The sequence below is a fragment of the Cynoglossus semilaevis genome, chromosome Z (genome assembly GCF_000523025.1).
Source record: "Cynoglossus semilaevis isolate Cse_v1.0 chromosome Z, Cse_v1.0, whole genome shotgun sequence".
Classification (NCBI taxonomy): Eukaryota; Metazoa; Chordata; class Actinopteri; order Pleuronectiformes; family Cynoglossidae; genus Cynoglossus; species Cynoglossus semilaevis.
Window position 1 is genome coordinate 4811969 of NC_024328.1, and position 11779 is coordinate 4823747.

Genomic DNA, 11779 nt, shown 5'->3' on the forward strand with positions numbered 1-11779 from the left:
AAAGAGTGTTATAAATTATTTAAAGCTTGATTTAAGGTTTTACATATTTCAAAGGCATCTTTACCTTTAAGAAAAATGAATAGGATAAAACGTCATTACAATTATTTTAAAAATCTAAACGTACAGCTTATATTGTATTTCCATTTTACTACAGTTAAAATCCTCCTATTAACACAAATTTTAGCTCGCCAAGATTGAACAATAAATGAATTCAAGACATAAAAACAAGTTTGTTTTTCCAATCTTTTCATTTTTTGTGTAAAAGACAAATAATTAGCACATACAATGAATCACAGGTATGAAAAAGCTACATGTACAAAACAAGGAAATTATATACTAAATTAAAATTAACAAATTGTAAAAAATAATTACAAATATATATATATATATATATAAATCTACCAGTAATTAGACTTTAGTATGAAAAAAAGCATTGTTTTTTTTTCTACCTTTAGTTTTCCCCCAGGGACAGATATCTATCAAACAATTCAACAGTCCCTTATGTTATATCATACAATGCCTCTGTGGACCTGGTGTGGTAAAAAGTAAGTTTACTGTCAGAAGAAATCAGAATAGTTTTAAGACAGGAGGAATAGTACAAGAAACATGTATCTATGTTCATGGACTATTTCTGCACCACAAACACCCCTGATTGGTCTAAAACAAATCATGTTACTTTTACATATAAATTTAAAAGACAATGATCACTAAAACTAAGTTTTTTTAATAAGGACTTTTGGCTTTAAGCAACGGACTTTAGTCCAACGATCACTGACCACACAGCTGGAAACCTCTGTTCCGTCTCCAGACAATAGCAAATTTCTGCCCCTTTACATGAACCAATTTGCAGAATTGTCAAAGACTTTTCACCACATTGGAAGCACAAGCTAACAAATTGAGCAAAGTCATTTCAGTTCCTTCCTGGTCTTTCCACTTAGTAGCTCATGACTGCAATGGAAAGGGACATAATACAGTGAACCCTATTTCTTGATACCACATTGGACCTTTTCTATCCTTTAAGACAATCTTCATCTCTAATGACAGTGTTTCTCCTTCTGTCACAAAACACAAACAAGGACCTCTCAGCTTTTATTGCAGATACACACATTTCTCTTTTAGATGCTCACTGATGGGAGCTCCAGCTTCACTAATGCCAGTGCAGGCTAAAACTGCAGTATTTGTGTTGCGGTTATCTGTCCTCTTTCCATCCATTTACACTGTTGTACTCCTGAATCTTCAGTTTGATATGAGACAGTTTGTTCTTCAGGTACTCACACCGCTCCCTTTTCTCCAGATACGTTGGGTCCTGATACAAGTACATGGAAATCGAAGTTAATACATTCCTCATGTAAACTTTTATATTCATTAGGAGCCCAGTGATTTAAAACCCTATAAAAAATTAAAAAATAAAAATATACTATCTACATTTTTCAATTTCTGAAAATAAGATTAAACTAAACATGTAAATAAAACACATGTATTTATAGTCATTTATATTATTTATATTACAAAATCTCTCTCATCAGATCAGATCATTACTTCCTCTTTTAACTTACATTTTTCTTCCTTTGATATTCCATTAGAATGCTGTCAATTCGTTCCCTCTCCTGGAAACATATTCAGTAAACAAGTGAAGTGAAGACTCTACACTCTGTTTACCTGCACGTTATTTTATATTTATTTATTTTTACCATCTGACTGGACGGCCGAGCAGACAGGTTAGTCATCATCATGTCCATTTCTTCAAACTTTGCAGCCATGGCCTGTACCTCTGCATGCAGCTCCTTATATTCAGCGTACTGGTCGTTAAAGACAGCCTTGTACTGGTCCCTCTCCTCATCACAGTGGATGCTAGGATATTTACTGGGCACCCAAGAAAAAAGGAAAGTTCATTTTAACATTCTAAAAATGAGTAATCAAAAAGGTCATAAAATTTACCCAGAAATTGCTGGAAGTTATCTAAATATGTTGTGAAATCTGAAGATTAGCTAAAGGGTCTAAAATTGTCATAAAAACAAATTCAACAACAGACACAATAAAGCTCAAAGAGGTTCTTTGAGCTTTGAATTTGTTTTCACTGTTATAAGCTCAATGTAAACATTAAAAGGTGAACAAGGTTGAAAATATTTCCGACTCACGCCACATAGTCCGCTATAATAACAGGTTTGGGGATGTGTCCAGCTGGAATGTGACCTTGGAGAATCTCTGGATGGAGCATCTTCACCGAGCTACCTGTGACACTGTTGGGAGCATCCATGATATCTGGATGGCCAGTGGGAAGGGTGGTAGCTTCTGAGGTTCTAGAGGCTGGACCGAGCTACAAGAAACAGCCGGAGTGATCATGAGTTGTCAGTCTAAAAGTAACAATAACTCTAACTAGTGAATCTTCACTACTTACTATAGACAGAGGCACTGATGACACTGTTGTCTTCATCTAAGAGTTTTGTTAATGAAAAACACAGAAGGTGAATTAGTCTTGTTCAGTAACATATTTCAATAAATAAATGTTCACCTAGGAATCCACCTAGGATCTTGGCTGGGTTTGGGAAACTTTGCTTTATATATTTGAGTTTGACATGTTTTTGCTTTTATTCAACAAATCCTTTGGATTAATGTCAGTATTTGTTAGATTTTGTAGCTATGTTTCAGCTGACCTTTGGTTTGTGTTTCTATCTATCTATCTATCTATCTATCTATCTATCTATCTATCCATCTAGAGCTATTACAAATTTCCTCCATCACTCGCAATAGAATATAAAGCTTTTATGTAAGTGTCTGTTAGTTTGTCTTACCTCTGATGCCAGTGCCTCCCTTCTCATTCTGGCTGCCTCATGCCTCCACAGCTTCAGACAAACCCCTGCACTTACAAAGTAAAGAGCCATGTTGAGGAAGAGGAAGACAATGGCTGCTGTCTGACCTGCCTCAGTACGACAGAAGGCTCCATTCACGCCGTTGTTGAAGACTGGAATGTTGCACAGTCCTCCTCTAGTTGTATCCCTCACGTACACAACTCCTGCCGCGATGAAGAGCACACCCAGAACCAGGTTGATGGAACACTCTGTGAGTGGCCACCAGGAAGAGTCTAGAAGAATGGCCCTATAGTACATGGACATACCCAGAACGACTAAAATCACAGTCACGATCCAAGCCACACCAGCTACTACCAGAACAAATGGGGTTTTAGGGCCCGTGTATTGGTAACCACCTCCAAGTCCACCCAGGCCTCCATACATCTGTGGACCAGTGTATCCATACATATTGAACCACTCATTGTCTTTGTGAACGTATGCACAGACGCAGGCAAACACAGCTGCACCGAGCAGCAACTGCACACATCCTAAGATTCTCAGCAGACCAGCCCAGGACTTCATGTAGGCATAGCGCAGGTGGTATTCCTCTACTCGTTCCTGGTAGGTCTGGGAGGAGATATTGCTGGGAACCTCAGACACTGAGGTGATTGCTTCAGCTCCAAGGAGAAGTCCATCGTGCTCTTTGTTAACACCGTTGTGGTCCCAGTAGGGACGAGGCATTGATGGAGACGGAGGGGCAGAGTGTGGAGGTGAACATGGGACTCCAGGTGTAGTGTGGCTTTTGGCACTCTTCTTAGACGATGGGGCTGGTGAGTGAGGGGCAGGTGGAGGTTCTGAAGAAGGAGGGAGTGACCATACGTTACTGCTTCGCTTACTACTGTTAACACGAAAGAAGTTCTTGACTGAGTCAGGGATGAAGCGGTGCACAGGCTTGATATCCATGGCGTCGCAGTCAGCAAGGACAGGCTCGTCATCACTAGGAGGATAGAAGGAATCAGGACCAATGGCTGGCTGAACAGGAAGAGGCGGAGGAGGAAGAGGGTCTAGGCTAACAGTTCGTACTGATCCGTGCAAAGATGGAGGAGGCAGCGGAAAATCTGAGTAGTCGGCAGGGACCTGGTCATAGATTGGTGTCTCACGCACCCGGTCAAACCTGGTGACTATTCCTGAAGACATCAGGACCTAAAATTCGATCTTTTTTTCTGCCAAAAAAAAAAAAAATATATATATATAAAATGAATAGCTACAGCAATTAAGCAAAAGCCGAACCTAAGTCATAAATACAGGATAAGTAAAACAAGACATTCCTAATAACAAAACACAAAAATAGTTTAGGTAAGCCCAGAAATAGTTTGAAAATAGGATCACCCAGGTGTTAGTTTAAAAGAACCACAACCATAACCACAAAGAAAGACAAAAAAAATAGAAGATAAAACAGAAAAATAAAGATGATCAGAGTTTCACGGGAAATTCAATGAATAATTAGTATAAACGACCCATTAGATACCTGGCACTGTGGTATCACTGTGTTAGCACTGTGTGTGTCAACCAATCGTTACACGTTTACTTTGTGTTTAGCTTTGGCTGAATAGCCCAATGAATGAGACAATAAGCCCCCTTTTTTAACGCATTGAGCCTTGTCACAATAGCATTTTTATTAGCCACCTGGTTTAGTAAATATAATCTTTACTAAAAGTTACATCTAAGCTAAGCAAAGTAAAACGCTACATTCGGTTTAACTTTTAAATATGTAAATAAATGCGCTAAAGATTCAACTCTCTTCACGATATACTGCAAAGAAACTAAATGGTGTGACACGAAAATGTTGCATACACCAAAAGCCCCGAAAAATATTTGCAAGAAAAACAGGTGAAACAGCAGGCGTAAACCATAACTGTCTATCATTCACCAAAAGAAAATCTAAATATTTGCTTTATTTATATGCGAAAACAAACAAAGAGGATGTTTTTCATTTGAAAATTAAACACAGACTAACCTGCTGATAGCTTTTGGTCCGTTTCAGATTGTGTTTTTCCTGCCGGTGGAGGTACAGGTTGACATAAACCCAGGTTTAGTTTTTAAGCAGATTCCAGATCAGTTTCACTGACTCACCTTCACAGGGTCTCAGAGTCTGAGAGTTGGATCTGGTCTGACTGGAATCGTGGTGTGTTCACGGACTAGTCTAAGAATTTGACAGTTAGTAATTGTTTGACTTGATCTATGGCGGGGGTCGCCAACGTGGTGCCCGGGGGCACCTGGTAAACCCCCATGGACTACAACAAGATGGTCAAAAACTGTACTGTTACTGTGCTTTTTGAACCAGTTACACTTGCAATGATATTCAACTGGTGATGGTAAGAACAGTGTCGACTACTGATAATTATTACATTGGTCAGGAAGTCTGTATCAAAGAAGTAGCTCTTCGTATTACTAAGTGACCATGAATTCGCTCTCAATTTCAAAAAGGTTGGTGACCCCTGATCTTTAGTATATTCTTGGGCCGGATCAGATAACCCCAGACTTCTTTAATGCCTTCATGGACCTCTTTCACTTTTGCCGGCCTTCATGGTCTAGTCTGACCGGAGAACCATCTTGCCAATTGGACGACCAACTTGCTATTCTTTTCTTGGTTAAACACCCAAAATATTTACATTCCGAAAAAGAAAATGATATAAGGTAGCATCAGGGTGTCTACAATGATTTTAATTCCTGTTTAGGACAATTCTTCATTTATTGTCTTAACTGCGTTGTCTAAAGAAAAAATAATTTGAGAGAGTGAGTTAAGGCTGCCATCTAGAGGACAACTTATTCATTTGCTTAAGAACGTCGGTTCGCAAGACACGTCTGCAATCTAGATCAGTGGTTCTCAAACTGTTTATACTCTGTACCACCTGAGAAAACCTTGATCTCTCTGAGTACCACCATGATGACCAACATTAGAATACAGCAGCGTAGGCCTTCCCTGTTAGCTTCCACCACACAGGAGAGAGGTTTATTCATTATGATGGTTATTTGTTGTTACCTTAACCCTGAATACAATTCTGTCCAACAATTTTAATTTTCCACATTCAACTTGCAAGTGAACCCATGATTCCTTGCTGCCAATTTCACAATCTCACAAGTAGCTACACATTTTTCTAAATGTTGTATTAATTGTGCACGGTATGTTTCAGATTTATTCAATTGAAAATGTAAATGTGAAAATATGAATCTTACCCATGTACCACTAGAGAGCGCTCAGTGGTACACGTACCACAGTTTGAGAACCACTGACCAAGAGTGTTTAATGTATAAAGGAACAGTTATTTTGGCTGCAGGAATTTATCAATTAAACATACAGTATGTTATCATTATATTAATCAAAATCATAATTATTTTATTTTATTATAAGTTTCCACTCAGGTTTTATTAAAACTGAATGTTTACTCTGGTCATATAAAATACAACATAGCTCAACCATAGCCCAACAATTCTATACTTATATTGATCTCTATAATTTTTTTTTATGTCAAGGAATTTTCATTGTTCACTTAGCAAGTATATGGCTTCATTATTACAGTTTAATTATTTTCTTTGATTAACCTCTAGATGTTTTGGAGATTACTTTTGCATATATTTGTACTTTTTCAGCTTCAAAATCATCTGAAGCCTAATATGCTCATGCTATGCACTTTTGTATGGTGGCATGTAAGTCCATTATACGGTCTGAAAAAATATGAAGAATTATGAAAAATGTCAATGACTCATGTTTCGTACTATAACAATAGTACCATAATAATAAAAGAACACAGCATCTGGTATTATATTTATCCTGTTTATTTTTTTTAGCTCCAGCCTCAGACACAAATTTAAAACCATATATCGAGGCAGGAAAAACTGTCAAGTCTGAATAGAAAATATAAAAAATATATGTATATAAACACATACAGTATATACAAACTATATAGAACTATAGTACGTCTATAAATATAGAACAAAATGATCAAGATTGGAAAAAATACATGTATCAAAGAAAGAGACCAGATGGTGGTGCCATTCTTCTGACACACAGCAGTGAGTTACTAAACAGAAATTGATTCTACTACCATTTTAATCTCTATTAAAGACCTTCAACTTCTACAGGGGACAGTCAGTTAGGGCCTGGGCCCAGGGTTACAGTCCTGATTCCTCAGCTTGTCTGAGAACTGTGCTCTGACAGTCAGGCAGATCATAGTAAATCCTGCAGATGTCGAAGTGTTTTCTGCACATCAGTAATTCCTGTTGTGTAAATGTGTCATCAAGGTTGCTCCACACTGTCAGAGAGAACCTGAAGAAAACACAAAAGCTTTAACAGCCCCAAAGGACTTATGTGTACCATTGTCAAAAATAATAACTAATTCAACTGTCGAAGCTACTACCAATTCCTGGTGAAATGGTATTAGTCCTGGGGTTAACTGATTTAAATTTTTTTAAAGGCCAAAAAACACACGACTCTAACTTTGCAGTATTTCCTTTAGCTGGTTTTTTGGCTGCAAATCAAATGACACACAAAACATTCCAGGACTTATGTAAAGATGTTTCCTGTCACATGGACAAAGCCCAAATGTGTAGTAAATAAAAGTCATGTTTTCATGTTTTTTTAGACATTGACTATGTTCTATTAATATATTATCTGTGAAGTTACTTGATAACACTATTCCACAGAAGACCTGCTTAAAAGCATCAAAATACGGACAGTCATTCAAAAATGAATTCTACTGTATCGTCTCTGCCCTTTCATTGACAGTGTTGTCCGTCGCAGGACTGAGAACAATGCCTGTCACAAGCAGACTTAGGCAGAGAGAGCCTTCCCGTCCTCCTTGGAGAGTCACAACACCACTCTAATCATCTTGTATTATCAAGAACACGTCCATCATCAGTGGCATAAATAACTGAGGGGAGCTAATGCTAATTGCAATTTCCATTTTTATGCTGATGACACAATCCTATATGCCTGTGCTGAAACCATTGAAAAAGCTGTTTTATACCTTCAGTCTGCTTTTAACTGTGTTCAAAATTGTTTTAACAATCTTAAATTGGTTCTTAATGAATCAAAAACCAAATTCATGCTTTTTACGAGATCAAGAGTGTGTGATCTTAACGTTTTTAGAATTTTCTACCTAAATGGAACCCAGATTGAGCAAGTTTCAAATTATCAATATCTGGGAATCTGGTTGGACAATAAGCTTTCTTTTAAAACACATGTGATTGAGCTCACAAAGAAGGTAAAAATTAAACTGAGTGCCTTATATAGAATCAGGTCTTGCCTTTCTTTTGAGAGCAGAAAGACCATTGTTGAAACAACCATTTTATCAATTTTAGATTATGGAGATATAATTTACATGCACGCATCTCCATCTACTCTGAAAGCTCTTGACACAGTTACCATAGTGCTATATGTTTTACTACTGGTGATCCTTTTAGAACTCATCACTGTAAACTATATGAGAGTGTAGGATGGTCCTCTCTCCATGAGAGGAGGGAAAGACATTGCCTCCTTTTTATTTACAAAGCACTACAAGGCAAATTACCATCATAACTCACTTCTCTTTTACATTTTAGACACTGCACATATAGCACAAGGTCACAAGGTTTTATAACACTAGAAACACCCCAAATAAGATCAGAGGCTGGCAAATTAGCTTTTCAGTTTTATGCACCCACTAAATGGAACCATCTGCAAGAGACACTGACATTACACAAACTTGTGTCTGTAAAGCGTTTTAAAGTTTTAATGGGAAATATACAGTGTTCTTGCTTTAACTGATTTACATATTTGGCTTTGGGAGATACTGTAATTACAAATACAATAAAGAATTCTTTAAGTGCAAAAGAAAATGTATACAGATTTCTGACAGCAAAGAGACAGGTTAGCAGAGGAGTACTCTGCTTGCTGCACATTCTTAATGTTAGATGTCACAGATTTTTACAGCACACCAGCAGATCAAAATAACTTACAATGACTTATAATGAACACAACCCATTGTGTCTTACTTAGTTACAAAAGGCTGAACTAAGTTGGGTTTTATATAAGAACATCACAGTAAATGGGTGGTTCCTGTGTGAAATTCCAACTGTAGGAAAAACAAAAGGTGATGTGACTCATCAGTACCTGTCCGACTGCTGAAGCAACCAAGTCAGCTGAGAGAGTGATTGAACCAGTAAAGCTGCACGGACTGGAAAAGTGACTGGACTAATGAGGTTTCTACATATTTTCTCCATGAGATGAACCATGTCCCAGCTGTAGCCTGGAGAAAATAAAAAATTGAGACAGTGTGCAAAGGGATAACAAACGCCTACGTTAACACAGAGCAGCAGTTAAAGCATCTGGGCAATTATCAGTAATCTGAGATGTATTATTTTGTAACATAAGTTGCAGTAACCCTTTGTTCAGATTTTTTATTTTATTTTATTTTAAATGTATTTTTATCTCTCTCTATATATGTACATCCTTAGATGTGGTGCTTGTTGTGGGTGAGACAGTCACTCTTTTGTGTAAATTCTGCATATTTCTATGTTTTCATTCAATATTGATTATGACAAAGCATTCTCTCCCGTGCTGTTTTTTTTTTTTCACATTAATGACTGAAAATATAAATTAAGTCATTGATGTCGATGACTTTAATTACACAAGTGGACTTGAAGTTCAGCAGTAGGTTGTAGGACACTTTAAGGCCATTATCCACAAAGGTTATAAATGTGTTGTTGGCAAAGTTATTAGTTTCAGCCAAACTACTTCTGGATACCTCACCTGGGTTGTCTCTTCCAGCTGTCCATCCTGTGGTCCAACCAAGGGACAGCACAATGTCGGAGGAAAGAGACGAGATAGCAGCAAGGAAAGACTGAGGCTCAAGAGGTGTGGCCTGTCCTCCAGGACCAGGAAGAATATCAGCATTGACCCACACAGGACATTTTAGCTCAGGAAAAACTTCCTCCAGCAGGACCACAGATGGAGACACTGCCTCCAGACTGTAGAGTCCAACGAACAATATTATTATTATTTTTCATTTATTGACATTTTGTTATACATGCATAGACTTGTATAAATACACAATTCAATCAAAGAAAAAAGAGAAAAGAAAGGGAATTATTTGCCATTGTGACACAGCACACCACTGCACACACAACAAAACCCATTACCAATGTGAGCAGGGAGCAGTTTAGGGGTGTGGGTGTGTGGGGACGGTGCCATGCTCAGAGCCCCTAAGTGGGCTCTGAGCATGGTGGACTCGAACTTGAAGGACCCAAGTCCACATCCTTAACCAACAAACCACCATTGCCCCTTGGATTGTAACATAAAACAGGTAGACCAGTACCCTATTAACATAGGCATCAGCTAGGTTACAAGTGTTATGAACAAAACATCATAATACAAAGAAAAAGAGTAAAAATTAAAAAAATACACATCATAAACACCATCTTTTTTGCATAAAGAACAAAATTATTCTATAGGGACGATTGATTTATTACCTCTTAAAGTCCAATTTTATTCCCCGGTGCTGCATCTTGACTTCTTCCAACCACTCTTTGAGTGTGATGTCACTGTCAGTGTCAGGAGGGTGTGCCATGACTGGCTCCTTGGGGTCACAACCTCTGATAATTACATCAGCCTCAAGCATATGGGTTGAACCTGGGGTGAGACAGATTCCCCCCTTTAATTTTACTTTAGGTTCTATACAGAAATACATTGACAATTGACACTTTTTTTTTACTATCACGGATTTGTTTTAAAAACATCCCAAAAGTCTGGCCAATGACATGGGATTCAGTCCTGTACTGTATATATGGACCAAGTTTGACATCGCAAAGTGCTAAAGCCTGAATCTTGCTATCCAACTTTACTTATGTTACCAGTGAGAATGTCTTTTAAGTTGATCATTTTAACCAGAACAACTCCTCAATTAAATGCGCACTCTTGCTCACGGGAACACGCACCTGTCAGAGCATCCTCCAGTTTTCCACGGCTGTTTACAGCATGACTCCATCTCAGCTCTGCTGCATCCTTCCGCCTTATCTCTCCGCGACTCAAGAAATGTTCCAGAGTGCGCTCAGACATCACTCTGTAATGGATAAACTTACCGATAATAAACCACCGTCAGGTCACTTAAGAACACCGCAAGGTTTCCTAACTTATTACTTTTTTTCCTTACTTGTTACTAACCAACTAGCCTAAACGAATTAACAATTTCAAAACAACCTGCAAAAACCTGAGCGAATTGACCCGGAAAGACAAACGCATTTCCGGTAGAATTGTTTCAAAACAAACACTGTTTGAACTATTTAGATATTTTGTTTCCAAAATATGTGATAAAGACACATTACTTATTCGAATTTAGCTCGTACAGCAGATTTGTACAATAAATGTTATGTATTATTATTATTATTATTACTAATAAAATAGTATTATTAATAATTATAATTGTAGATAATTAATACATACTAGGTGTTGTACGGATTAATTAACCTGTGATGTGTGGGGATTAGCTAGTATGCAAAGGATCTAAAAACAAAAAAGATGATTTAAATAATCAAACAAACACAAACAAAGCAACAGAGCTACTTCCTATTCCACCAAAATGTACACAATTGTTGCTGCACATTATACTGCAGGCACATGATATTACAAATAAAACGTGTCCTCAGTAATGGCTTTCAGAAAGGCCCAGTGAAGAACAGTATCACAGTGTCACAGGTTTGCGTAAAATCCCAAAGCACAGAATATCTTAACATGCAGCAAACAAGCTGAGTTAGTTTAAAATAGTTTGGCATTTACAGTAATTGTTTTTATAAAATAGCAGGAGAAATCCCACAAAATTTATAGATAACTCACCTAACTAACTGTAGTTATAGAAATCACATGTGTTGCAATGACTACCATTTAATACTAGTTAATCACATCTTTGTTTCAAAACATTTATTTTTACTACGTAAAGCAGTGTATGTGTCATTGC

The 11779-nt window shown here is 37.5% G+C and overlaps 2 protein-coding genes across 2 annotated transcripts; both read right to left on the reverse strand.

Annotated features, from left to right (window-relative positions):
• Positions 1-465: 465 nt before the first annotated feature.
• marveld2b (MARVEL domain containing 2b) lies at positions 466-5068 on the reverse strand. Its single transcript, XM_008335868.3, has 7 exons — positions 4807-5068; positions 2793-4012; positions 2399-2434; positions 2139-2317; positions 1692-1863; positions 1557-1607; positions 466-1306 (listed from the first exon to the last, which is right to left on the reverse strand). Exons 2-7 carry the CDS (start codon positions 3984-3986, stop codon positions 1190-1192), a joined length of 1749 nt encoding a protein of 582 aa, XP_008334090.1. The 5' UTR covers positions 3987-4012; positions 4807-5068; the 3' UTR covers positions 466-1189.
• Positions 5069-6593: 1525 nt separating this feature from the next.
• Positions 6594-10921, reverse strand: fam151b (family with sequence similarity 151 member B). Its single transcript, XM_008335912.3, has 5 exons — positions 10764-10921; positions 10299-10458; positions 9580-9797; positions 8941-9076; positions 6594-7116 (listed from the first exon to the last, which is right to left on the reverse strand). Exons 1-5 carry the CDS (start codon positions 10882-10884, stop codon positions 6963-6965), a joined length of 789 nt encoding a protein of 262 aa, XP_008334134.1. The 5' UTR covers positions 10885-10921; the 3' UTR covers positions 6594-6962.
• Positions 10922-11779: the final 858 nt, after the last annotated feature.

What these genes read in the sequence shown, in the direction of transcription:
- marveld2b (XM_008335868.3), bottom strand. Translation starts at nt 3,986, where the DNA reads ATGTCTTCAGGAATAGTCACCAGGTTTGACCGGGTGCGTGAGACACCA. An exon ending in GGGAGGCACTGGCATCAGAG is followed by an intron (nt 2,435 to 2,792) that starts GTAAGACAAACT and finishes CAAAACTCTTAG; the next exon opens with ATGAAGACAACAGTGTCATC. An exon ending in CTCGGCCGTCCAGTCAGATG is followed by an intron (nt 1,608 to 1,691) that starts GTAAAAATAAAT and finishes ATATGTTTCCAG; the next exon opens with GAGAGGGAACGAATTGACAG.
- fam151b (XM_008335912.3), bottom strand. Translation starts at nt 10,884, where the DNA reads ATGTCTGAGCGCACTCTGGAACATTTCTTGAGTCGCGGAGAGATAAGG. An exon ending in ACTGGAGGATGCTCTGACAG is followed by an intron (nt 10,459 to 10,763) that starts GTGCGTGTTCCC and finishes GTCTCACCCCAG; the next exon opens with GTTCAACCCATATGCTTGAG. An exon ending in TTGCTTCAGCAGTCGGACAG is followed by an intron (nt 7,117 to 8,940) that starts GTACTGATGAGT and finishes TGTTTTCTTCAG; the next exon opens with GTTCTCTCTGACAGTGTGGA.